This window comes from Apodemus sylvaticus, chromosome 2, assembly GCF_947179515.1.
Source record: "Apodemus sylvaticus chromosome 2, mApoSyl1.1, whole genome shotgun sequence".
Classification (NCBI taxonomy): Eukaryota; Metazoa; Chordata; class Mammalia; order Rodentia; family Muridae; genus Apodemus; species Apodemus sylvaticus.
In genome coordinates, this window is record NC_067473.1 from 80,017,026 (window position 1) to 80,043,866 (window position 26,841).

Below are 26,841 nucleotides of genomic sequence, written 5' to 3' on the forward strand. Positions count from 1 at the left end.
TGGGACAGGGGATGGCATACTTTGTTGATTTCTGATATTTTTTCCTGCAATCTAGGACCTAATTATAATTATTTGTTTTTCAAGAGTTGTATTTTTTGTTAAAGGGCCCAAATCACTGATTAAACAAAAAGGCATCCCCCTGTCTCATATGATGACACACATCTGTAACTAGATGTAGGAAGGCTGGGAGGCAAGACAATCCTGAATGCGAGGCCACCCTGGACTTCAGAACAGGCTTAAGTCTTAAAAGACAAAGACCCCCCAAAAGTCCACTACTTGATAACGACTGCTAACACTATCCTAAGCTTACCATGTTTACTCATGAAATCTTCAAATTCATGTTTTTGATTTTCCCTATTTATACAGGTGAAGCAACTAAGGTCCAGTGAATCAGAGATGCTCAAATTCCACAACTGGGAGCTCAGCTAGGCCCAGTAGCACAGACTATAATCCCAGCTACAGGAGCTGAGGTAAGATGGTCACAGGTTCAAGGCCAGCTTGGCTCCAGAGTCCACAATACCACCTAACCCAGACTCTGAGCTGAGGCTGCTCTGTGTGATGAGCTGAGCACAGTGAGGCAGAGCTCTTGCTGGGAAACCCCTCAGAGCCATGAAAGCAGTTGACCCTCAAAGGACAGCGGATCATCTTTGTACTCCTCAAAGCCTTACCACCTACTCTCTATATTTTGCTTACTTCTTACAAGGAGATTGGCTACCAGCAGAAAGCAGACCACGCACAGCAGTGCGCCCCGGGCTGCAGACGTACCCACTGCCAAGGTCGTCCACACAGGGGGGCTATAGCGGTGTCCACAGGAGAACTCACAGCCATCACCACTTACTTGCACATGCCAGGGTCCCCTGGTCCCTTTTAATGGTCTAACCCTTATCCCCATTTCAGTTCTTTGTTACAACTGAAAATAAAGAACCACCCAAGTGAGAAGCCCCTCACAGCACTGTCGGAAACCAATAGGTCAAAAACAAGAAGGTCCAGACTCCTGCTCACAAACACTGAAAACACTTCATACTAGCACACATATCTTCAGAGTCTGCTAGGACAGTTTTGACTCTCCCTTTTTGATGATGTCTTCCATTTCATCTGAGATCTTTCCTTTATAGTCATTTGGTTCTATTGCGTTTAACTTTTCTTGATATTCCTGTGGCAAACCATTTTCCTTCGCACCCATGCAGATAACCTAGAAATGGTTAAAATAGGTTTAGTTAGGAGTGTGATTTAGTGTAGCACCATAGCTTTGCCTGTACTGTCAAGATCCATGATCCTGGCTTTAGATGACTAAAGAATTGATCCATTTTAAAACAAGACCCAGGCAAAGCCAGTGTTCCTCATTCTGAGTGTGGCTCCAGAGGGATTTTCTAAGGAACCTGGAGCATTACCAGATTATCAGTTCTACTCAACAGCACGATTTAAGATGTTTTAATATTAAGACAAAATGCATTGTTATGGTATGAAACCCACATAATATTTTGAGAAAAAACACACTCTTAAAAATGAAATTAAATTCAGTTTAAAACAAGACAAAGCTTACAGGAAGCAGCTGCCAGTGGCACTGTTTATTTCTGCTTGGAAGACACAGGAAGAGGGACAACTGATCTGCTGACTCCCAAGACCCTAACGGTCAGACGCTTAGCACCCCCACAGGCCTCACAAGGCACCAGGGAGCGTCGGGCCTCGCATCCCTCTAGCATCCCTCTTGGGTCTTGTGTGTTGGAGAATGGATTCCCTGACTACAAAGGGCCTAGTGAGCTTTCCATTTAGGGAAAAAATTACTTCAGGAGCAGAAACTATATTCCCCTCCCCAGCCAAAATAAATGCTCTATTAGATACTGTTGAAGAAAAAACTACAAAAGTGTGTGTACAGACTACTATATATAATAGATTATCATAAATCTATTAAAATGCACTTTTCTTATTTAAAACATTTTGATTAAAATGTTCATGTGGAGTTTTAAATTCTTAAATGCTTTCTAAGACTGTATGTTCTAATTTAGCTCAGTGATTCAGCACCACAGCTCACCTTCTTATACTGCGGTGATGGAGGCGCTTGCTCATAATTCGTCATCAGGTAACTCCGGCAGGTTATTTCCTTCCCTTCTTGAGTTGAAACTTTAATTTCTATTACAACATATACTCCACTTTTTACTCCTTCTTGCCTGAAACCAAACAAACCATATTTCAGCTACATGGGACCTATGAGAATGATTCTGACGTAAGATGTTTTACTCAAGCTGAAGTGTAAGATGAATCATTTCCCTACATACACGTTTGCTCACTGTGTGCGAGGGAATGCAGAATGTATGTGTGTCGCCATGTCAAGAGTACACTTACCATGTTTTAAAACTTTTTTTTAAAATAGGGTTTCACTATGTAGCCCTGTCTGGCCTGGAACTCACTATATAAGCAGGTTGGGCTTCAACACGCAAATCTACCCGCTTCTGTCTCCTGAGATTAAAGGTATGCCCTGCCTTGTTTTGGGGTGCACCATTTCTAGCATACTTAGCATTTTAATATTACAGCTGGTTTCTGGATCCACATATTCAACCTACTTTGGACTGAAAATTATTTTCTTAGCTCTGAACTAAATACACACAGATTATTTTTACTGTTCATTATTCCCTTCAAAGGAAAGCTGTTACAGTAAAATACAGAGATACTGTATTAGGTAGTGAAGTAACTAAGAAACAATAAGAACACTACAGGTCAGGCTAGGTAGGCCACAGGCGAGCATCAGGTCAAACTACAAAGGGGACTTAACATCTGTAGATTCTGGTGGGGTTAAAGTGATACTCTGAACACAGAGGAATTCCATTTGGTACACTTCCAGCTGACCTCCGTCTATTTTAACTGTCTGAAAACCTGCTTCAGTGGGCTCATTTTTACTGTGGTGCCCCTGAAGCAGCACTCCCTAGAAGACTGAACAAGAGTCTATGGTCTGACAGCAAGAGAATGCCAGTCAGCTCTTCCTTGGCCGTCTGCACTGCACAACCGAGAAGTTTCATTCTACTGTGCTGTTCAATGCCTTTATCACTACTTATTCAACTGCAACCTCAAAGAATTTTAACCAACTCACTTTCAAAATCATTTTTTGACAATTTTAAGTTTCATAACCTTTTGCAATATGAAGCCAGAAAGATAATTTTTAGTAAGAGACAAACAGAACTAAAAAATAAGGACTTTCACTTTTTACCTAAAAGAGACAAGCACCGCCCCCATCCAATCAGTAAGTGTGACACTCCCCTTCTAGACTAGTTAGTAAACTCCCGGTTTCTAACTATTGTACTGACTCTGAAGAATAAAGTGTGTATCTACAAGGTATCCACAAGGGCACATCCAGACAGCAAGCTTTGTATTACTTATTATCGTAACTGATAATTAGAAGCCACCTACTCATCCAGAGAACTTAAATTGCTTTTGTTCATTTTCCATACTACTCCCCACACTTCATCGCCAGGACTTTGAAAAATGGTAGCTATACCTCCGTGCCACCTCTCACTCATTTTGCCTTGGAAATTGCCGAAGTCGAGCTTAAAGTCCTGCAAAGGAAACCAAAGCGGTATGATCAGTATCTGTGTGGGCATGACTCTCCTTCAAAATACAAAGGATTTGCATTGGCCTCCACTCAAGTAAAATATTCAACCAACTTTTGTTTCTATGTGTACAAAGCTGTGGAAAATACAGATAAAAAGATCAAGACCCAAATCTAAAAGCATATAGATTCTTCCTTACTTTCCTTTTAAAATGAAGCACATTCTACACATATAGGTATCTAAACATTAAAACAAAACCTTAAAACCAAAGATCCTTAAATCCAAATATACCACACAATAACTTTAGCTTTCTTTCTTTCTTTCTTTTTTTCAAATTGTGTCTCAGTCTACTGAAATGCATGTGTATTTTTACTCAGACTTGCTGGATGATGGTTACACAGGGGTTATGATACACTTTTATGTCTGTAGATCACCTTACCTGCAAATCACTGCATGTGCCCTAAGGGAGCTGGCATGTGTGTGAGCATTAATCTTCATGAACTGTACCAATTTATTTCCAGGAATCTAAGAGCAGCTAGTACTGAATATTTATTGTGTGCTATACACACTAGCTATGACTTTACATAGTCCGATGTTTTGCTCAATTTACAACAGAAAATCTACAGGTTAGAAAGATTAAGCCTCTCCTTCCCTAAGATCTCATAACTACCAAGCAACAGAGACACCTTCTAATTTAGCTTCTGCCACTAGTGATGGGCAATCAGGTCTGAGGGAACTTGCATTGTGTGGTCTAGGAAGATGTCCTCCCATCTCTCCAGGCTTAGTTTCCTTAGCAGCAAAAGACAAAAGGACGGGCTAGATGGCAGTGTCGTCAGTCCCTTTCTGGTTGATATCATCCCTGTCAGCAATGTTTGCCCAGAAACCTTGGTTGATACTTCAGGGAAAACACTGGTCCACATGACAAGGCCCTTCATGCAGCAAACTGGATATTCCAGCATCAGGAGATTTGATCAGAGCTACAATCCACACCAGAGACTGGTAGCCTCCTGCTGAAGACAGCAGGCGGTGCCATTCCGTGTCTGCTTCCACCGCTCAGTGCCTCTGTGTGACACGGGGAGCTACCTCTCTGCATCAGCCTTCTTCAGATTGAGGGCTGATCTGATCTCACCTCTTTGCCAATTCCCCCTCTACTCCTCATCTTGAAATGTCAGGGTTTCTTGGGATTCCGCTTAGCCCTTTTTTGAATTTAGCCATGTGCCCAGGACGGCCCCACGACCTCCAGCAGCTTCTGATACCCTCAAATGCTTCAGTCGCCTTCAAAATCATCCCTCATCTCTAGTCTGAGGCTCAAAAGCACGTAGATCTGAGACTAGAACAGTAAGGGCCTAGCAAATGTTCACAAATATTTCCTGTTCATGTGGTTGTCTCAAAGGCATCTTAAACTTGATTTTGTACAAAGTTAGTTTATAATTTTTACCTCCAAACCTGATTCTCCTCTGTGAACATTATCACCATCACCTACTTGGCTGTTCAAAACCTTGAGTCATATTTGATGTATCTTCCCTTCACACACACACACACACACACACACACACACACACACACACTCTTCAAGTCTTACTGATGTTATCTTCTGGGTATTACTTTACCTTCCCTGGCACCACCCTATTAGATCATGGTGGCATTATCTCTGACGTGAATGTGGCAAAACCTTAACTGAGCTTCCAATAGCCACACTTGCCCCATCTGAGACTAGAACAGTAAGGGCCTAGCAAATTTTGCATAGTAACGAGAATGAGCTTTCAAATACACAAATCTCATCATCTGTAAGATGCTCCACTCACAGCCTGCAAGAGCCCGCCCCAAGTTCTCTGCGGTCACGTTAGGATGTGACACTGTCTTTCCAGCCCTCACGCCACATCTCCCTGTAGACTCCATCCACTTCCTTTATCTCCGATCCTTTGAACAAGCCATCCTCCCCCAGGGGTTTCTGCTCTCCCCATCTCCACTCAGGTCTCAGATTAAAAGTGAGATCCAGAAGGGCTTTCCTGAGCACCTAGGTCGGGTCCTCTGGTCATACTTTCTGTTGCACCTTGCATGTCCTCTTTTAAAGCTAACCACAGCTATAATTTATCATTTATGTGGTATTTCTTTCCTGTACTCCAAGTACTGAACTTCCTACACTCCTATGTGTTTTAGATAGAATGCAGAGCATGACTCCCACTTTTGAAACTTGAAAGGCCAGGAGCTGGTTATCAGCTCATCTTGCTTGCTAAGTAAGGTCATGGATACATGATGAGATGTAGCCATCAGGGTACCTGCAGGGGCTCTCAATTGGAGCTGGTGTTTAAGATCACTAGGGACTCAACGCTGGGCTTCAGGAATTGCAGAGCTGTGGCAAAGCAGCAGACAAGAGCCAGGTCCATATTGTGTTTACTAGTGGAGGAAAGGTGCAGCCAGTTTCCAGGGCTGGTCCTCTCCTGTAATGCTAGTTACACACACACACACACACACACACACACACACACACACACGTCCTCTCCTGTAATGGTAGTTGCACACACACAAACACACACACGGCCTGCCGGTTTACTCAAGTTCTGTGCTCCAGACTTTCTTTCAGGTGAATCCATGAGCTCTATCAGCCTTCCAACATCCGCCCCCTCCCCAATCTCCTTTCTTAAATCAGCTGGTTTCTGTTGCCTGAAATCAAGAATTGACAAGGTTAGCAAAGTCAGCTAAAGTTATCAAGGGCCCTGCACACAGTCAGATTGTACACCAAAAGGTCCTGCAGGTAGCTAGGCTGTGCAAGTCATCCTTGTAACCCCAGCACTTGAGTGCCCGAAGAATAAGTATTGAAGAGGAAATGAACTATGGTCAGGAGCAACACTTTACCACAGTTAAAGTTCATTGGGCTACTGTACTGAGCGAACACTGCTGTCACTACTGAAGACACGGTTCCAAGTCCTGATCCAAGTCTCAAGGCCAGGTCTGCTCAGATCCCAAGGAAAAGACAGATAGGCAGAATTTCATAGATAAGGTATGCACAGGACAGAAAGCAGCTAGTTCTCGACTCAGAAGCACCTATTAAAGACATCTCCCAGGGCAGCCCAGTGGAGGGCTGCGAACTCCGATGGTAGCCAGAGGTTCCCGTCAGGAATCCTAGGTTGCCCGCTCTCCTGGTCGCGGGCACAACGGCACTGACCTGCAGGCGCGCCACGCAGCAGAACACGGCGGAGGGGTTTCGCAGGTGGATCCTCTCGGTCAGCAGATTGCTGCCATAGGCGAAGTACAGGAACGTGTCCCCCTCCTGGCCCGCATGGCCCTCACAGTCGGAGCTCGCCATGTCCACTTGTCCACGCCAGCAGCGTCAAGCACAGAAAAGCCGGACTGGCGCTGCTAAAAAGAGCAGCGCGCCGTCACCCACGCGGGAGAGTCGAGCGGCGGGCGGCACTACAGAGAGAGCGCGCTGAGGATTGGCTGCCGGCTTGCCGGCGTGGGCCAACGACTAGGATTGGCCCGTCTACGCCTCCTCCCGCCCACTGGAGTCGCTTTTCTATTGGATACATCTCTCGGATGTCCAGCCCCCTGCCTGAGGTGCCGCTGATTGGCGGGTCTAACGGACAGCCTGAGAGCGGCTACTGGCGACTGTGTTGGCTACCTGCGACTGTGTTTTCCCCGCCTGGCGGCGATGGCCATGGTCAGCCAGTGGTGCAGTAGGCTCCGCGCCTGGTACAGGTCAGGCAAGACCTCATACTGCTGCCGGCCTAGCCCGGAACTTGCAACAGTCCTCCTGCCTTCCTGGAATGGGAAGGCTGATGCTACACACGTGTTCTTAGGATCACTCCCTGAAGTCGCCTCTCTGGATGCCAGGGTAGCCTTTCCTCCACGTTCAAATCTCTCGGCGTGACATCTGCTAACCAGTTGACTCTGTTCATTATTGCGATCTGTTTCCTCTTTAAAATAGAACAACACAAAATCCGTGTTGTTACTCTTGAAGATAGGAGTACAAACTAAAGGTCTAGATCAGTGACTGCCGTTGGCCCTCAGATATTAATGTAAATACAACTCCACACTGACAGGTGCCAGGATTCCTGGAGAAATGGCTGAATCTCGGTTAAAGCTGGGAATGAAAAACACCTCTTGGATGAACAATGATCCAGAAAAGGAGAATGCCAGGATGAACAAGGCCCTTCCTAAAAGACCACTACTAGACAAAGTGAGAACAACTTGAGGAGCAGAACAACTGGAAACTATAAAATGATCACTAAATTAAAACAGAAAAGAGAACCATATTGCCTCGCCATCAGTGGTGAACACTTTATCACTTTTAAAATGTGATTAAGAAAATGAGTATTCTGCCTTTCTAGTACCAGCTGTATTTTTTAAAAACCAAATAACATTAGCTGCTGAGGAAGCAATTCATTGTTAAAAAAAAAATGTGTACTGGTTAAATGCAGGAAACGGGGCGCTGGGATTAGAACATTCGTCTCTGATGCAACAAAACTTCCTGTCAGGAGCATCAGGCCACAGGGATGCTTATAGGGTGTCAGTTATCCCCCAAGGCTCACTGCTAGTCATTGGACAGGAGACCAAGACTATTTGGGAAACCTGACCTCTCTCACCTGATGGCCAGTCAATCTGGTCACCAATAAAAGAAGACTAGCCTGACACAGTCTTCTGATAGGAAGAAACATGGAGGTGCAGCATGGTGGACTGCACCTTTAATACCAGCACTCAGGAGGCAGAGGCAGGCAGATCTGTGAGTTCAAGGCCAGCCTAGCCTACAGAGTGAGTTCCAGGACAGCCAGGGCTGTTATACAGAGAAACCCTGTTTTGAAAAGCAACAATAACAACAACAATAACAACAACAACAATATGAAGCAAGATGAAACCCGCACATCTGTGAACTACAATTTACAAAGGTCTTTAGCCTCAAAAATAAGCCTTTTATATCACACTGTTCCAGAAACCATTCACATATAAGAACAAATGGCAATAGAAGAAAACAATGAACACCTCTCTCAAAGACATATCTCTTCCATCTTTGTGGTTAAAAATAAAAGGCAAGGCTGGGTCCAGCTAGACAGATCAGGAGGTGAAGCACTTGCTCCCAAGCCTGAGACAGCTACATCTCCAGCGCCCACATGGTAGGAAAGACCGTGCTCCTGCAGGTCACCTCTGACCTCCATGTGCACCCGCGTATACACACACAAGGTAAGTAAGCATGCAAAGGTGGTAAAAGGTGTTTGTAGAAGACAAGACCGAGGGAGGGCTGTTCTAGTTTGTGAGGCTTGTCCCTGATTGACTCTGATATGGTAACTCAATAGAAATATATTTTAGGGACAACTGAACTTGAATTTGGATTGCAGTATTTGCTGATATTAGACAATCACTATTAAATGGATAATTGTTTTGGCTTGTGCAGGAAAATGGGTTTATTTAGCACGCACACTGACACATTTAGGTTGACACACTTGTTAACTATATTTTAAAAGAATTCAGAAAAAGATAAATGCTAATGGGAGTGATGTGTGTGGATGTTCACCATACTGTTCTAGACTTTTCTTTATATTTGAACATATTTATCTTAAGAGGGGAAAAGACAGAAAGAGAAGATAGAGGGAAAGTCTCTGGTGCCGGTGTGCCTCAGCCGGTGTGCCTCAGCGGGCGCTTGCTGTGTAGTCTGCAGTAGGGACTGCTCTCCTCTCGCCCCAGCCACAAGGCGGGATGCACGCATACCTGGTCCGCTCAGAACATGAACTCATCAGAACATGTTCTCTCTGTTAACCCGATCCCTTCAGGCCTCTGCTTCAGAGGACGCCAAAGGCTGTTTTAAAGCTGCTTGTAATTCTGAAAAGTGGGTTGTTTAGGGTTTTGTTATAAGATGGATTATTTACGGTTGGGGGTATTTTTTTTTCTTTTTTGAGACAGAGTTTTGCAGTGCTGTCTAGACTGACCTTGAACTCCCTTCCTATCCTGCCTCAATATCCTAAATGCTGGGATTACAGTCCAGTCCCAACACAGGCAGCAACTTAGTTATCTTAAAAGTTATCTCTCTTCCCATGCATCTTTCCGAGGCCTAACCGTCTCATGGAAGTTAATTATTCTGCACACTGTTTTTGTGAAAAAAAAAAAATTCTAAAGTGAAGTTTAAAGTTTCCTTAAACTCTGAAAGTCTTGCTTTTTCCAAATATTTATTCAGCTATCCCTTGGAGAATGTGGTGCTCAAAGCAGTGTTGGCCAGTAAGGGGCAGTAGGTAGCAAGGGTAGTTGTGGGGTTTGTATTTGTTTTGTCAAGTTTAACCAAACCCAAGTTAATACTAGTTAACACTCCCTGAACCCTTGTTAACTGTGAGGTCATGGCCTGAATTCTTTCCTTTACTAACTCATTTATCCCTGAAAAACCTGAGCAGAAGATTGTATTACCTTGTCCTCGTGTGGGCACGCAGGCTACAGTACAGAGGACTGAAGCAGATTCCTGCATGGGGCCCTTCCTCTGAGTCACTGCCTCAGTGCAGCCTCCCGGACTGCCCACCCCGCAACGCCCTAGATAGAAGAGTTAGTAATAACCACCTCCAGATACAATCGAAGATATTACACAAAACCGGTGTTAGCCTTCGGTCACTTGGTGATGACAATAGCAAGGCCAGATGTCTTCCAAGCGCATCTTTCAAAGCAGTTGTCCTTCAGGTTTTCGGATTGTGTCATTAAAATGTTTTGAGCATGCACAAATACAATTATATCTATTAACCTATGCCACTATAGAGTAAGACATACCTAGCATTATGTTACATTATAAGGGTAATATTACATGTTAATTTATTAGTACATCAATAAATAAAATTCTTATGCAATAACCACAAATTACACATTTGAAAGTAAACAAACTGTTGTAACTATCATGTAAACTGTGATAGTTACACATTGCCCAGTTTCAAGGCACTGTAGCTCAAGGGTAAATATACACACTAGAGAGTAGAGACGCACATTGTCTGGAGTCCCCATGAAAAAGCACTATGTTTAGCTGTCCTTGTCATATCTCACTAGGTCACCATTAGCTTCATATCAAAGTAAACTACAGGAGCTTGCCCTAGAAACCTAAGAAGTGTCTTCCCCCCGCCCCTTTGGTACTTAACTTTTAGTAAGAGTTCTGATGCAGTTCTTTGTAAGAAATCTTTTAAATCGTGTTTCCATTCTGTGAGGATGAGCTGATTCTATGTAAATTCGGTGCTCCTCTCAGGGCCTCTGTCGGCCCAGATGAGCTTCGTGGTGCTAAGAGCCAACCTGAGACAGGAAGGTGCTCTGGAGTTCTGTCTCCGGCCAGTGAGGAATAAAGACTCGACAAAGGAGAAGCAAGCAGAGCAAAATCAGCTTATTAAGAAACACTGACAACTCCTGAGTGGAAGGGGACCCGAGGGCGGTGAAAATGGATGTACTGACGCATGGGACTCATGGCAGACACTGGACAAAGTCTGAGGGGGTTTCTATTGAGATCAACTAATTCGGGCTGTATCGTGGGCAGGGCCGTATAGTGGGCCAGGCCGGTGTGGCACCCACGCACTTTGGGCGGGGCCTTTTGTCCCAACTGGAAAGGTGCCCTCCCGCTGCTTACCCAGTGGGGAATCACACATTAAAGGCCCGCTCGCTCTGTCCGACTTTAATCTGTTGGTTGGCTGGTGACCTTGGCGCACCTGCTCCTGATGCCCTGATGCCAGCCTTAGCGGTGTGGCTGGTCTCTGACCTTGGCAGGAGTCTTGCTGTTCTTTGTTCTCAATATTTAGCTGGCTGGTTTGTAGTTTAACCATGGGCCCCTTTTCTTTTCCTGCCTACGGAGAGCTATCCGCTGCCAGGAACACATTTAACCCAGCCTGGGCAAATGACTTAAGTGCCCAGAGAGAGCAGGTGAATGAATGAGGGCCAACAGCCCTGTCAGACTCCCCGAGAGTACCCCTTCCCTTGGGCTACCTCACTGCCTCTGCAGGGGAGACCAGCTGACTGACTTACAGTTACAGTAGTTATATAGTTGCAGTGGAGCAAAATAAAGTATATAAATTTCTTTACTAATGACAACAAAGACAAAACTATGGAGAAGCAAGAATCTTTCTGTTCTATATTTTATTTTGGTTTTGTTTTTTCAAGACAAGGTGTAGCTCTGGCTGCCCTGGAACTTGCTCTGAAGACCAGACTGGCCTCAAAATCATAGACATTCCCAAGTGCTAGGGATTAAAGACATGGGACACCACGGGCCAGGTTCTTTCTGCTATTTTAATAAGTAAAATTTGACTTTTACTCATTTTCATACGTCAATACGGCTGGCTTACTCATTCACTTTGCATACTATTACTATGATCAGGTTTTGGGGTTTTTTTTTTTTTTGTTTTATTTTGGTTTTGTTGTTGTTGTTGTTCTTGTTGTTTGGGGTTTTGGTTGGTTGGTTTTGGTTTTTCAGGACAGATTTTTCTCTGTAGTCCTGGCTGTCCTGGAACTCAATCTATAGACCAAGCTGGTCTTGAACTCAGAGATTTATTGTTTATATGTGTGTGTGAACATCTGTGTGTGTGTGTGTGTGTATGTGTGTGTGTGTATGTTTGTGTGTGTATGTGTGTGTGTGTGTGTGTGTGTAGATGTGGATGTGGGTATCTTTGGAGGCCAAAAGAAGGCATCAGATCCCCTGGAGCTAGAGTTCCAGGTGGTTGTGAGCAGGAGTTAGGAGCTCACCTGGGCTCCTCTGCAAGAGAAATAAGTGCTCTTAACTCTTGAGCCATCTCTCCAGCCTCAACACACTGTCTTTAAAAATAACCAAACAGGCCGGGCAGTGGTGGCGCATGCCTGTAATCTCAGCACTTTGAGAGGCAGAGGCAGGCAGATTTCTAAGTTCGAGGCCAGCCTGGTCTATAGAGTGAGTTCCAGGACAGTCAGGGCTGAACAAAGAAACCCTGTCTTGAAAAAACCAAATCCAAAAACCAAAAACCAAAAACCAAAAAACAAAACAAAACAAAACAAAAACAAAAAAACAAAAACCAAACCCAAAATAACTGAACAAACAAACAGTTTCATCTGAGTGATTCTGGATACTGATGGGATGGTCAATAACTTAGAGGCACAGCAGCTATTACAGACGTTAGAGAGCTTTGTCTTCACTTTTGTGATGCTCAGGTTGAATTCAGGGCCTCACACATGCTAGGAAAGTGCTCTATCACCAACCCGCACCCATGGTCCAGCTTTGACTACGTGCAGGGTGCCGTGGACTAGGGTAGAGGGGGTGAGGCTGCAAAGGGCTGTACCTGAGCTGCTGGACGACCGCTGGGACTCCATGCTTGGTCCACTCTCTTTCTCAGTTTTTCTTCTGGGGAAGGAAGTGACGATCAAAGGGATCTGATTTCCTTCTAGTCACCTGAACCTGAGTCTGTGATTCAGCCTCGACTTGGAATTGGTGGAGGAGACTCGTGGATGAGGAGATAAAGATGACCCTGCAACAGAGAGTTGGAGAGAAGATAGCTACCAAACCAGAGAAGGCAGATAGAGAAACTGTCATGGGCTCATTGCTATGTCACCCCAGCTATTGCCAAAGCCAGGCGGGTTCCCCACTCTAATTCTCAGATACCCCCGGAAGCCTTACCCACAAACCACACTGTTAATGAAAATCAGTCATAGATTTATTACTATATGAGACAAGGTCTTGCTATATAATTTAGCCTTAAACTTGCTGCTATGGAAGCCAGGCTGGCCTTGAATTTGCAGTCCTCCTGCCTCAGCTTCCGAGATGCTGGAGTTAACAGATGTGGACAACTACACCAGGCAGCTCTTATTAAATGTAAGTGGTTTGGAAAAGTAATACATCTAATCTCACAGCAGTAATTTAGGGTGTGCCCTAAAGACCTCTACCTCCCACAGTAAAGTGCACTGCTGGGCCTGTATTATTTAAAATAATTATACATGTCAGACACCTGTAATCTCAGCACTGGGAGATTGCAGCAAAAGGATTGTGATTTCAAGAACAGCCTGGGCTACACTGTGAGACCCAGGCTCAAATAACAATAAAAATCAGAGTGCTGTGCCAGGTAGTGGTGGCACACACCTTTAATCTCAGGACCCGGAAGGCAGAAGCAGGCAGATCTAAGTTCACCGCCATCCACTAGATCAGCTTGACAAGCCTGGTCTATAGGGAGAGAGAATTTCAGGGCAGCCAAAGTTACACAGAGAAATCCTGTTGTCTCTAAAGACAAAAACCAAACAAACAAGCAAAAACAACCTACAAACACACAAAAGAGGGCTGGAGAGATGGCTCAGCGGTTCAGAGCACGTATTGCTCTTCCAGAGAAATTCAATTCCCAGCACACATTTAAATTGGCTCCCAACTAATTAATTAATACAACTCCCTGTAACTTCAGCTCCCAGTGATCTGACCCCCTCTCCTGGCCTCCTTGGACACCCAAATGCATGTAGCGTATTCTCATGTCTACGAGGCCTGCACTATAAACCCCAGCTCTCCTAGGGAGGCCCACAAAGGTAGATCCCTGGGGCTGGCTGACCAACCAGGAAGCCCCTGGTCTTAGTGAGTGACCCTGTCAGAAAACAGGGTGCACAGCTCCTGGAGAACAACCACCATGATGACTTCTGTCCTCTACACGCACACACACACAAGCACTTTCACACACACAGACACACATCTTTGCCTCCTCCCCACCCCATGTACAAAATTCAGTGTAAACACATATTTAGTAATACAAAGACTAGAAGACTTCTCAGCAGTTTTCTAAGGTCCCATCGTATGCAATATGAAATGCGCATGGACTTCTGGTCACTGCAAGGATGTGGTGTAAGGAGTATGGGGAGAGAATTCCATTTGCTGCCTAAAAGCCAGAATGAGTTCCCTCTAAGTCTGCTTCTCCCTCCCAACCTAAGCAGCCGAGTGTCCTGCTCTGCTCCTCCGGCCTCTCTGTGGGACACTCAAGCCAGCCTCTCCCTGCCAACAACAACTTCCCTGCTGCTTCCTTTCTGATTTTGCTTGCTGTGGCAAGGAAAATGGCCGAGGATGGGGGGTGGGGATAGGAATTGTACATGGGAGGGAATATGAACGTGGACTTGGGAAACAGTGAACAGTCCATTTCTACAAATCACCAGAGTCCTACTAGGGAAGGAGAGGCAGCCCTAGATATTAGCATTGTTTTTGGGAGGACCCTGAATTTTATACTAGGAACTAAAAAGGGTTTTTGGGGATCCCAGGAGAGTCGTTGCTTCTTTGGAAGTAGTGTCCTCTATATGCCTTTGGGAACTCATTCTTGACGCTATATGTTCAAAATGGCCCAGGAGAGGATAGGCTGGGGAGATGGCTGAGTGCTGGATACAGGTTCTTGGCTGGATACAAGAGCCAAGGCCAGGCAAGCCCGAGCCTGAGCACTGGTTATAAAATGGGATGAAACAGATTGAAGATGTGTTACTCAAGATTGATTTTATCATATCCCACTGTTCTGTCAAACCCTGTGGAAGCATCTTTGGTTTTTATTACACTACCAAACTCGGGCTCTTGTGCAAGCCCATCATTATCTGCTTCTATTCCATCTACCAAACTGATTTCCCAGCAGATGGTAAACTCTTTAGAGTCAGCGACCACACCCTGAAGGCCTTCAGCCCTTACCACAGCACAGATGACTACCAAGTAGTTGCTGACCCAGAGTGAAAAGAACTTGCTCTAGCTCCCAAATTCGGTGTCTTTCTGGGGTTTTCCGGTTCCCTGGGTTGATGGAGAAGCAATTTCCCTTTAGCTGTAAGCCAGTGGTTCTCAACCTTCCTAACGCCGCGTCCCTTTAGTACAGCGCCTCATGTTGTGGTGGCCCCACCCCAACCATAACATTATTATCACTGCTACTTCGTTACTATAATTTTGCTACTGTTATGAATCATAATGTGGAGATAGGGGTTTGTCAAAGGGGTCGTGACCCACAGGTTGAAAAACACTGCAAGTCTTACAAGCTAAGATTTAAAGCTTTATACTAATACTTTTGCATATTCTAAACAAACCTTGTCAACATGGTGGTGTTGGTGCTGCATTTCCTAGCTTGTGGTTTGGCCCATGGCAGGAAGTGAAAGAGTACAGGGGCTGCCAGCATGGGGTTGGGGGAGGTGTATAAACATTCGCTGCTTAAGGCTGATGGCCAGAACTCAGAGAGAGCAGACTCTGAGGATTGTCTTTGGGGCTCTACCACACGCATGCATCTCTCTCTGCCCCTCCCTCCCCTCCCCCTCCCCTTCCCTCTCCCTTCCCTTTGTGTGTATATGTGTGTGTGTGTGAGAGAGAGAGAGACAGAAAGACAGACAGGCTATAAAATAAAGATTTCATTATTAAAATTCTAGCATGCAGCAATCTCCCAGGGTGCGTGATAGGTAACCTGTATTCCTGTTTTAAGAGTGACTCTGATGGGTACTTGTAATATGTACTTAGTAAACAACAACAACAACAATAAACAGCTCCTCGGGTGTCTCTGTAACTATGTCCTTCAGGAAGGCTGGGCCAGGCTGTAGCTAAGCTTCCCTGCTGAAGGAGAATGGAACTGGAATGGGGGGGGGGGAGGGAGGGGAAAGATGGTGGAACAGAAGCAGGTTTCCTCCACACTGCAGATTGAGTATGGGGCCTGCTGGGTGCTAGGCAAGCACTCCCTGCTAGGCTGAGCCCACACCCTCTGTTTTCACTTTATTCCAAGTTAGGTTCTCATGATATCCAGGCCGGCCTTAAACTCACTCTGCAGTTCATGCAGCTGGAAGCTGGGATCCTAATGCCTCAGCCTACCAAGTGCCTGAGCCTGTGGCCCACGTCACCAGGACCAACTAGGTGTTCAATTTTTTTTTGTTTTTAACGTGTATTCTTTGTAGTTTGGGTACTTTTGAAGATTTTTGTCAGCTTTTATTACACATACACACACACACACAGAAGGGAAAGGAATATAGCCCAGTAATAGAGTAATTAAACAAAGTACTAGGTTCTATCTTCAGACACTAAAAAAATAAAATCTATTAAAATATAGGTATTCAGGGCTGGAGAGATGGGTTAGCAGTTAAGAGCACTGGTTGCTCTTCCAGAGGACCTGGGTTCAATTCCCAGCACCCACATGGCAGCTCACAACTGTCTGTGACTCTAGTTCCAGGGGATCTGATGCCCTCACATAGACATCCGTGCAGAAAAAAAACACCAATGCATATAAAATAAAAACAAATACATCTTTAAAAAATACAGGTATCACATTTATAATAAATAACATTTTATAGAATGTTGTGTCTGTTTAGAGCTCTGACATCAAGTAGATAAAAGGAGGGTGATGACTGAAAAAAGTGCTGAGAGAAACCCACCCAGCAAACACATTCCCAAGGGGTTGGTCACGAAACACGTCAATCAGATAATCAGGCTGGATCCAGTCAGTCTTGCTCTACAGAATTCTGAGACTTCATCTGGAGACGCTGCTGTCGCTGTGACTACGAGAGCCAGACTTTTCCAGGCTGCTTTAGGAGAGGACCACAATATATTTGTTCTAGATCCTGCTGCCAACCATGGTAGTTACTTCCAGAAGGTTCTGAAAGAATCACTTAGCGTTCTGTATGACATTTCCTGGAGCATGTGTGCTGGCTAGCTTTTTGTCATCTTGACACATGCTAGAGTCATCTCGGAAGAGAGAGCCTCAATTGAGAATTGCTCTTATCAGATTGGCCTGTGGGCAAATGTATGAGGTATTTTCCTAAGTTATGACTGGTGTGGGAGGGCCCACTGTGGTACTGGGGTATATAGAAAACCACCTGAGCAAGCTACTCAGCAGTGTCTCTCCACAACTTCCCTATCAGTCCCTGCCTTCAGCTTCCTGCCTTGAGTTTCTACCATGACTGACTTTCCTCTGTGATCAACTTAGACTAGGCTATGTAAGCTAAATAAACCCTTTCTCCTAAGTTGTTGTTGGTCATGTTGTTTATAGAAAGAATTCAAAACAAACTAGGACAATATTTTCAGACTGAGACAGATGTACCAGGAGTGATGACTGTTATGGCAAGGTCTCTGGGAACACAACACCAATATCCACTTCTTAGCTCTATGCTTATGGTATTTGCAACACTTTAACTTTAGTTGCCCACAATGAGACCAATTGCACTATTTGATAACTTCAAAAGTTAACAGGAAGTCAGTTGAAATCAAAGTATAAAGGAAAAGTTGTTATCTGTTGCTGACAATTGCAGCTCAAAGCAGACTTAACTTCAGTGGAGATCCCATATTTTTTTCCTTGAGTATTGACCTCAGTTTTCTTGAATGGAGTTGAAACTCAGTCAGTTGTTAACATCATGTATAATAATTAGCTAAGAACCTAGAGTTCAGGTAATGTCTCCATTAAAGGAATTTTGGAATGAGGTCTGGTTTAGGTAATGTTTTGATTTCTTTGTTTTTGAAATTAAAAACTATGCTTGAGTTCTCTGCTTAATTAATGTGCTTGGAGTTCATGCTGTCAGTCTATCTAACAACCTTTAATTAATAATTAACTACTCTCAGAGACATATGCACTCAAGTTGACTATTTAAAAACCAAAAACAACAACCTTTGAAGATTTTTAACTTTATAATTTAGCTGACCCAGTGTTGTTGGCCATCACTTAAAAAAATTTTTTTTTGCTGCATTATTTTCTGCCTTCACCTGAACACACCTTGTGATCATAAAGCTACCAAAAGGTGGCTCTGCTTTTTGCATGTTAACATCTTGCTAGTGCAGAGGTCCACAGACACTATATTGGATAGCTCAGTAGCAGGATAAATGGCTCACAAAATTAGCAGTGATTGATGGGAGAACCAGGTGAGTTCTACATGTTGAGAAGAAACTGGCTCAAATGCATTATCCTCGAGCACTCAGGCTGGGCCTAGGTAATTCTAGCCTTTGAGAATCAAAGGCTAGAAGACTATGGACTATGTAACAACAACTTCCAGCCAACTTGATCTGCTGAGCTACATATGGAGACCTTGTCTTAAAAATAAAACAAAAAACATGCAGATGTTTTACTTGCTTTGCTATTCTTCACAGTGGTAGAAGCAAAACCTTCCTGTGATTTAGCTATTTCAAATCTCAGGTATGTCTCTAAACAGACTGAAAATAACATATGTGAACACAAATCTTTGTAGCAGCCCCATTCACAGCAATGAGAGGTGAATAAAGCATATAGGAATAGTATTGGCCAGAAAGGGAAACAGAGTGCTTATAAGTGCTACAGTGTTGATGAATGCATTGTTACGTAAAAGGAGCAGAAAGTCATTTAGTAGACAATTCCAAGTATGAACTATCCTGGTGGGGAAACCTTTGGAAGCAGAAAGCAGATTAGGAATTGCCAAAGACTAGGAGAAGGAGGGATTCCATTAGCTACTTAGTGAGTGTGGACTTTAAAAATGTTCAGGAACTGGAAAACAATGATATCTGAATGGTGTGGGTGTGTTAACTGACAGAGCTGTGTATTTTAAAATGGTTAATAGCATGCCATGTAAATTTCATCTCAATAAAGTCAAACAACAGGAACGTCTTCAGTATTTATGACTCAGGGGAGAACGCTGTGGAAACTTGAACATCAATAGGCTTTGATTTCAAGTGGGGTGGGGGATTTAAAAGATGATTCATAGACAGGTCACTATTCCTGTGTATACTGCACTCAGCAAATGAGAGGCTCTTCATTTTGAAATGGATGGTTCTAGAAGCCTCACCCCAACGATGAAAGTTCTTGGCAGGCATTGTTGGGGAAAAAAATTAGTCATTTCCAATGTGTTTGATTTATGGTTGGCTGAAATTGAAAATGGGGAAGCCATAGACACAGAGGGCTGGCTACAGGCCTCCAGAGATTGGTGTTGTTCATGGCCGTGTGCAGACATGTGACTGTGCACCATGAGGGGCCTGTGAAGTCCATTTAGTCCCAAGGGCTTCAAACCTCCTCGTTCCAGAACCACTCAGATATGAGAAACCAGTTACCACCAGGGTAGAAAATGCTTTTGTGGGAGGCACACCTGCCTAGATTCATTCATTCAGGGTAAGTATTTGGATCATGAATAATCACTCACTATAATCCCAAATTATCCAAAAACTTGATAACCTGTAGCAGTGTGTCAGGTGGAAAGGGAAGAGTTAACAAATCTCTGCCCTATTTGGTTTGTCCTGGCTCTGCCCATGGTGGGGGACATTTTAGTACAAGGCTGAATCAGAAATGTTGATGGGTTTGCTGGTTGCGTGCCTGTGGTTGGTTTGAGACTGAAGCACTATGTGTAAAAATGCTCACCAACTTCTGCTTGACATAATAACAGTTGCACCCAGGCAAAAATAATCTGATCACCAGGCTAAGAGCAAGGACTGAGCTGGGTGCACCTGGGCTTTTGGGGGTCCCCCTTTTTTTTTCTTTCTTCCTTTGTATTTCTTTTATGATTTTCAAATCATTTACAAGAGGAATAGAGTTAAGTTAGACAACTCATGGGACAGCCCTAATTAGAATGGGACACACCTAATTAGCATAGGTAGGACACACCTAATTAGCATAGGTAGGACACACCTAATTAACATGGACAACACGGGCAGGTCTTGCCAGACTGCTTGGCTCTTGAGACACACTAGGGCTCCTTCATTAAAACATTTCGGCGAGTGTCAATATTGATCCTCCCGGCTTGCTTCAAATAAGAGTTCCTTCTGAATTCCAATCACCCCAGCCTACTGACTTAGCAAGCTTGGCCCCTTGTGTAAGGTAATTTTCTGTGCTGTCAAGCAGTTAAGAATTTTCTCAGCATACTTAATCACTAGTGAATTGATAGCGACAAATTAGATTATTGCTCTTTGCTGTCCCAAGTCCTTCTGCCATTTTGGATTAGTGTGTGTGGTGTCTGATGGTCAAGCATTGGTTTGGTGTGGACCAGCGTGCAGGATGCAGTTTCTCAACTAAGAGTAGGGTAAAAAGTTTAAAGGTAGTAAAGACACTTTAAAAAAGAAAATAATGACACTGAGCGTGGAACCCAGGGACTTCCTGGCAGCAGGTGAGTTACCACTGACTGAGCCACATCCCCAGCTCTGAAGAGACTGTTATTATTAAGGAAGACTCTCCTTCACCTAGTTTTAAGATAACAACAGAAGAAGAAAATCAGAAAATATTTTTCTCCAATTTCATCAGTTCTATGAAAGTAATCTCTTTAGTAGAGTTGTTTTGCATCTACTTTCACTAACCTGTTACAACACAGATAAATTCAAAGACTTAAAATCCAACAAAATATTGACAAGTGCCATAAAAGCAAGCTGAAGAGACTGTTGCTGTGACTGCCCCGGCAGGAAAGACAATGTCGAAAGAAGGGAACTGTATCCTGCCACGCTAGCAGGGGCTGGAACAACGGTTCCAACAGATTTGGAGTGTCTCCTGCAAAGCCATGCTAGGAGACTGGAAAGCCTGGGGTCAGCCAGAAGGGGAGCCTGGTTCTGACAACCTGTCAGAACACCTTCCAGGGAAGACATGGAGTGAAAACAGTGATGGGTGGGACCACACCTTGACCAGGGCTGCACAAGTCTACAGACGTACCTCTGCCAGTATTTCACTTAAACTTCACATCGGGACCCCAGAGATGGATTTGGGTGCATTATTATCTTCTGTAATAACATACGCCTTTGTCCCTGACAAAATTTTTATTTTCTCTCACAGTTGGAGGGTACACTGGGTCACAGTGGGGAGCCATGCTGGTAGGAGCTGGAGGTCACAATGCATCTGAGGTCAGGAAGCAGAGAACAACAACAGAGAACAACGGATGCGGTTGTCAACTCCCTCTCTTCCTTTTGACCTGTGCCAGTCAGTGTGGTCTTCCCACCTCAGTTAACCTGGTCTGGCTAGACTTTCACAGACCTACTCAGAAGGCTTTTCAGAGCATCTCACGGGCATGCCCAGGGGCTGGTCTTCTCCGCAATCCTAGAGTCCGTCAACCTGCAACCGAAAGTCTCTGGCTACATTGAGTCACCTTTCTCTGCTGAAGTAGTAACTTATGGCTTCTTTGGAAAGTCAGTTGGATGGTGTTTTGCTGGGGCACACATGAAAATGTTTCACTAAAGTGGACTCGTGTAAAAGGCTAAGGCAGACTAGTGAAGGAACATTTTGCTGAAGCAGACACAGGAGAGAGGATATCCTGCTAAAGCAAGCACGTGAAAGGACATGTGATGAAGGATTCTTTGCCAGCAACATGCATGTGTTGGTCTGCTTTACACTGTGTAGTTGAGCTGCATTTGTCTGGACTCCATAGAGAGAAACGCAACAAAAAGCTTCTGGTGGTATGTGTGCTGCAGTTAGTTGCCACTTCCAAGGACTCGGGCTGATTGGATGCATGTGATGAGGCAAGGCCTGTGCTGGGGCATGGCCTGTGGAGGACACGTGATGTGTGGAGGGTGTAAATAGGTCACCACGGAGTGAAGGAGACAGACCTTGGCTTTGCTGGTACAGCTGTGGGTCTCGTGTCCCCACTAATCTTCACTTCCCTGATAGAGGCGCAGCCAAGAACGTCTCCTGGTGTCCCTCAGGGTCCCTCCTGCTGACTGGAGCAGAAGCTGAGGCCTGGCCATCCCTGCTGTTGCTAACCCAACTCCACCAAGCTGGACGGCTGGTTTATTCATGAGATGCTTTATGAGATGTTTAGGAGTGGATTGAGCTGCTGTTTGCTGTCGTTCTGTGAACTGAACAGACAACACAGATTGGAGTTGCTCAAACAGGTCCACTTCCCCTGTACTCTTTCTTTTCCACTACCTCTGGTGGGTGGTGGGTTACAAGGACGGTTAAAGTGTTTAAAAACCATCATTAGTAATAGGAAATGAAAATTTTAAGTTATATATATATTACACTTTAATATTTATTACACTTTAATAAATATATTACACTTTAATATATATCTCAAGACCAGATAGTTAAATCCAGCTTGTTAAGGTTGCCAGAATCTTCGCTCTAACTAACTGCAGCCATGCCTGAAACACAGTAACAAAGGCCTGCAGAGCCGGGCTTGGGTGTTCCCCCTTCTGACGCCAGCTCCAGGGATGCAGAGGCAGGAAGATCAGCTGCCCGGGCCAGCCTGTCATACACAGTAAGATCCTGTCTGGAGGAGGGAGAAAGAGGGAGGGAGGGAGGGAGGAAGGAAGGGAGAGGGAGAAGGAGAGGGAGAGGGAGAGGGAGAGGGAGAGGGAGAGAGAGAGAGAGAGAGAGAGAGAGAGAGAGAGAGAGAGAGAGAGGCATGGGACGGGGAGGTAGTTTTGGAACCTACAAAAAACTTACGTTTCTTATCTAGAGAATGTATATTTACTCTTTAAGCTTAAACATTACCTCCTGTCTCAAACCATCCTTACCTTCTAGTAGATTAGGTCCTTTATATGCTGTGTTATACTAATCGATTCCTTTACCATTAAAGAATTTAAGTTTCCATTTGCATGCTGTTCTCCTATTTCACCAGAATGCCCAAGAGAACAGAATTATCATCCACTCAATATATACAATTCAGAGCACACGTACTGGGCGCTTCCTACACGCTGCCCCCGGAGCACTCCGTGCTCACCTTCTATGCTGGCCTTGGAAACATGCAGTGCGATTACTGAGCCGGCATTTAGTAACTGGTTGCCAAGTAATCAAATAGCCGGGTGTGTGGAGAGCTCAGCAGATGAATAGGCTCTATTGTGTGAGGTAGAAAAGGCACGGTTTTACAGGGCAGCTTCAGTTCCCAGATTTACAAACAGAACAGTCAGCACAGAAAAGTCACGTTAGGAAGAAGTGGGGAGTTGGCATTCTGCAGGGCGACACAGCCACGCAGTTTCTGGAAAGCCAGCCGAGGACAGAGGAACTGGGCCTTGAGGCATCTTTAAAGGAACTGTGAGAGATGGCAGACCTGGTCTGGGTCCTTCTAGGTATGAGCTCTGGTCTCTGTGAAGTCAGAAGATGATGCCTGAGCCAGGCTGATTCCCAGGGCTCTGCTGCTAACAGCCTGGAGCTTGTGGGACAATGCCTCCCCTTACTGCAGAATGTTTGCTGAGGAAGACAGGCAGCACAACCTTCCTCTCTTGTGGTAGTCTGTCCCACTGTGAGTAACGTGTCAGACTCTCCAGCTGCGGGTGCAGATCACCTCTGACAGTGGGGAGAGCTTTCCCCAGCTGATAGATAGCTGAACTTGCTTGCTATCAGCTGCTTGCTCCCAAAAGGTTCCCTCAGACAATTCCATCTTAGAATCTCACATGTGGGACCTAATCTCATTACACTCTCTGGCCTAGTTAGCAGCTGTGACACCCTTGGTTGGGTTTGGCCCAAAGAAGCCATCAGTCTTGACTATGTTCCCTACCAAGTCGCTTCCCCATTCTGCACAGTTATTCTGATCTCTTGCCTGCCTGGCCGCATCACCTCACTGTCAGGTGACAAACGTCACATGTAATTTCACAGAGATAACAGGCACCATTAGCCTTTTCCCTCCTTTCCTGCCCAGATTACACCTGCCTTTTCTTGTTCTCTGATGTCCTTATACTTCAGAAAATGAAGGTGGGTTAGTGATCTATTTCACTGCATTACAAGTTGGTTCCCAATTTAACAGCTTGAAGTAGGCGTGGCTAGAGAGATGGCACAGTGGATAAGAATACTTACTGCTCTTCCAAAGGACTGGAGTCCAGTTCCTAGCACCTATCTTGTGTTTGTCATACCTACCCTGTACCTACCTCTAAGTCCTGAGGATTCAGTGTCCTCTTGTGGCTTCCATGGGTACCCACTCACATTCACACACACACATACACACACAAAATAAATATTTTAAAAAGACCAAACATTCATAACCTCATCACCCCACTGAGCTGGCAATTTGGAAGTCATTTACTGGGCAGCTCTGGCTCTGAGCCTTCCTTAAGATGTCAGTCAAGGTATCACTGGACCACTAGCACACGGAGATTCTTTTCCAAGATGGCACATTAACAGAGCTGTTGGCAAGAGGCCCTCATTACCTGGACCTCTCCAAAGGATTTGCTTGGATGTTCATGTGTGTGAGTGTGTATGTGTGTGTGTGTGTGTGTGTGTGTGTGTGTGTGTATGTGTGTGTGTGTGTGTGTGTGTGTGTGTGTACACTTTGCCCAGCCTTCTGACTAAGAGAACAGCATGGTAATGTCTTCTGTAATTCACTTGGAAGTTGCATATAAAAACTTCCTCCAAATTCTTTTAATTGAAGAGAGTAACTAAACACCATCTGCCTTTAGAAGGAGGGGATTGAGACTTTACTCTCCGGAATAAAAGTGTGCCAAAGAATTCATGGACATCTTTTAGATCCACCACAGAGAGACCGCCCTTCCTTTCAGGGCTAACTCCTCACCTATGAGCGTGCCCCCCCCCCCCCCCCCCCGTCATCTTTCCTTCCAGGACTTAGTTCATTCATGATGCTCCCTTAGTCTCTCAACAGTGGGTCCTGTTCATGAAGCAGTAACCACGTTTTCTTATTTCGTGTGGTTAATCTCAGCTCTATAACAACTCAGTATAGTAGGAGAAGGCAAGAAAGGCCCGAAAGTTTGAGATATTCAATGTCATATAAGCAGTAAAAGTTTCCATTTAAACTCAGTCCTAGCTGGGCATGTAGCACACATCTGTCTTCCCACATTTGGGAGACTGAGGCAGTAGGGTGCAAGGAAGGCCTTCAAGTAGGGCCAGATAAGGATATCTCCCTAAAGTCAGGAGGGGTAGTATGCTCAGGACTTTGCTGGGGAAGCTTAGAAGCAGCATTCCTGGGAGAAGGCAGAAACAGTTCTTAAGAACTTTCCCATCAATCCAACATCCCAAGTTGTACAAACGTCAAAAGCCTCCCAAGTGGGCAACATGTGGCGATCAAGCCAGAAGCGGAAGGCGTGCGGTGATGGCGTCACTCGGCTCAGCTCTGGGAATCTTTGTCAAGCAGCTGTGCTGGCTTTATGACTTAGCTGCTCCCGTTAGGTATGGCCGTGCCAACCAAGGGCAGCGTGAGTCACAGGGTGAGCTTCAGTTCGAACTGAACTCCATAATGACACTGCCTAAACAAATAAACAAACATACAAAAAACAAACAAAGCAAAAGCTCCATAAATAACCCTAAGTAAGTAGCAAACCCAGCCCTGCACAGCAGCCATGCCCCCCCCCCCCACTGATTTACCCTACACTGCCTCACACACTTCTGCCTTTAACCCACACATCAGTTTCTCCCACTAACTTCTCTGTTTCTTCTTCTTAACCTCATCACAAGCTTTAAGTTTTCCCTTCTCTCCATTTCTTGCCAAAGTCATCAGCATGTCGTATCTCCTTCTTCACCTCTTCCTGTGGCAACCAGGAGCCCTGAGTCCTGCTGGTGCTTGCCTACCAAGATGGAGTGAAGCCCTTCTTCCGGGCCCTGTTAACTGCCTGACTCCCAAGTCTACCACTTCCTTCTCAGACCACACTCTGCTGTATGCTATCCGTTTCAAGTTAGACTATGTTCTTATGACTTCTGGCATTTCATCATGGCCCAGATACTTTTCAAGGAACTTTTTACGCTCATACGAAAGCATCCCTGTGCTGAAGAGTTTTGTCAACTTGACACACGCTAAAAGTCATCAGAGAGGAGTAAGCCTCCATTGAGAAAAATGCCTGCTGTAGGGCATTTTCTTAATTACTGATTGATGGGACCAGCCCAGCCCACTCTGGGTGGTGCCATCCCTGGGCTGGTGGTCCTGGGTCCTAGAAGAAAGCAGGCTGAGCAAGCCATGGGGAGCAGTCCAGTTAGCAGCACCCCTCCGTGGCCTCTGTATCAGCTCCTGCCTTCAGGTTCCTGCCCTGTTTAGTTCCCATTCTGCCTTCCTTCAGTGACATCTGCCATGTGGAAGTTAAAGATGAATAAGTCCTTTCCTCCCCAGCTTGCTTTTGGTCCTTGTGCTTCATCAGTCATCGTAACCTTGACTAAGACAACCCCTGTGGAAGGTTCTAGCGGCTCTGCTTAATCCCCTCCCCCTCCTCCTCCTCAGCTACCCTGAGCAGGCAGTGTGGACAGCATCGTGATGACCCAGCATTTTGTCTTGTGTGCCTAGGGTTCTGCACCTTCTATCATCCTCCTTCCTGCCTTCATCTCTCCTCTTCGTCACATCGCTCCCGTGATCCTTCACACCTTAACCCCCTTCTAAATTAGTCTCCCCATCTCCCCAATCTTTCATGTTGGCATCAACTTTGCAAAGAATGTTTCAGAGAGTTTAGTTTAAAGCGCCATTGGCACTCACGTACGAAGGATGTCCATCTTATACAGGTGCCACTGGCTTGGTTACTGTCCTGAGAGACACTATGACCAAAGCAACTCACAAAAGGACGCATTTAATT

General features: G+C 45.0%; 1 protein-coding gene across 2 annotated transcripts; it reads right to left on the reverse strand.

Moving 5' to 3' along the window:
* Positions 1-834: 834 nt before the first annotated feature.
* On the reverse strand, positions 835-6,972 carry Ggct (gamma-glutamylcyclotransferase). 2 transcript variants are annotated; one of them, XM_052173775.1, is made up of 4 exons: positions 6,709-6,968; positions 3,403-3,548; positions 2,033-2,168; positions 835-1,192 (listed from the first exon to the last, which is right to left on the reverse strand). In XM_052173775.1, exons 1-4 carry the CDS (start codon positions 6,847-6,849, stop codon positions 1,049-1,051), a joined length of 567 nt encoding a protein of 188 aa, XP_052029735.1. In that variant the 5' UTR covers positions 6,850-6,968; the 3' UTR covers positions 835-1,048. The 2 variants fall into 2 exon arrangements, with proteins under 2 accessions (XP_052029735.1, XP_052029736.1); XM_052173776.1 differs by lacking the exon at positions 2,033-2,168 and having other exon boundaries at positions 1,135-1,192; positions 6,709-6,972.
* Between the last annotated feature and the right edge of the window lie 19,869 nt (positions 6,973-26,841).

What these genes read in the sequence shown, in the direction of transcription:
- Ggct (XM_052173775.1), bottom strand. Translation starts at nt 6,849, where the DNA reads ATGGCGAGCTCCGACTGTGAGGGCCATGCGGGCCAGGAGGGGGACACG. An exon ending in AATTTAAGTTCTCTGGATGA is followed by an intron (nt 2,169 to 3,402) that starts GTAGGTGGCTTC and finishes GTTTGGTTTCAG; the next exon opens with GCAAGAAGGAGTAAAAAGTG. An exon ending in CATCACCGCAGTATAAGAAG is followed by an intron (nt 1,193 to 2,032) that starts GTGAGCTGTGGT and finishes AACCATTTCTAG; the next exon opens with GTTATCTGCATGGGTGCGAA.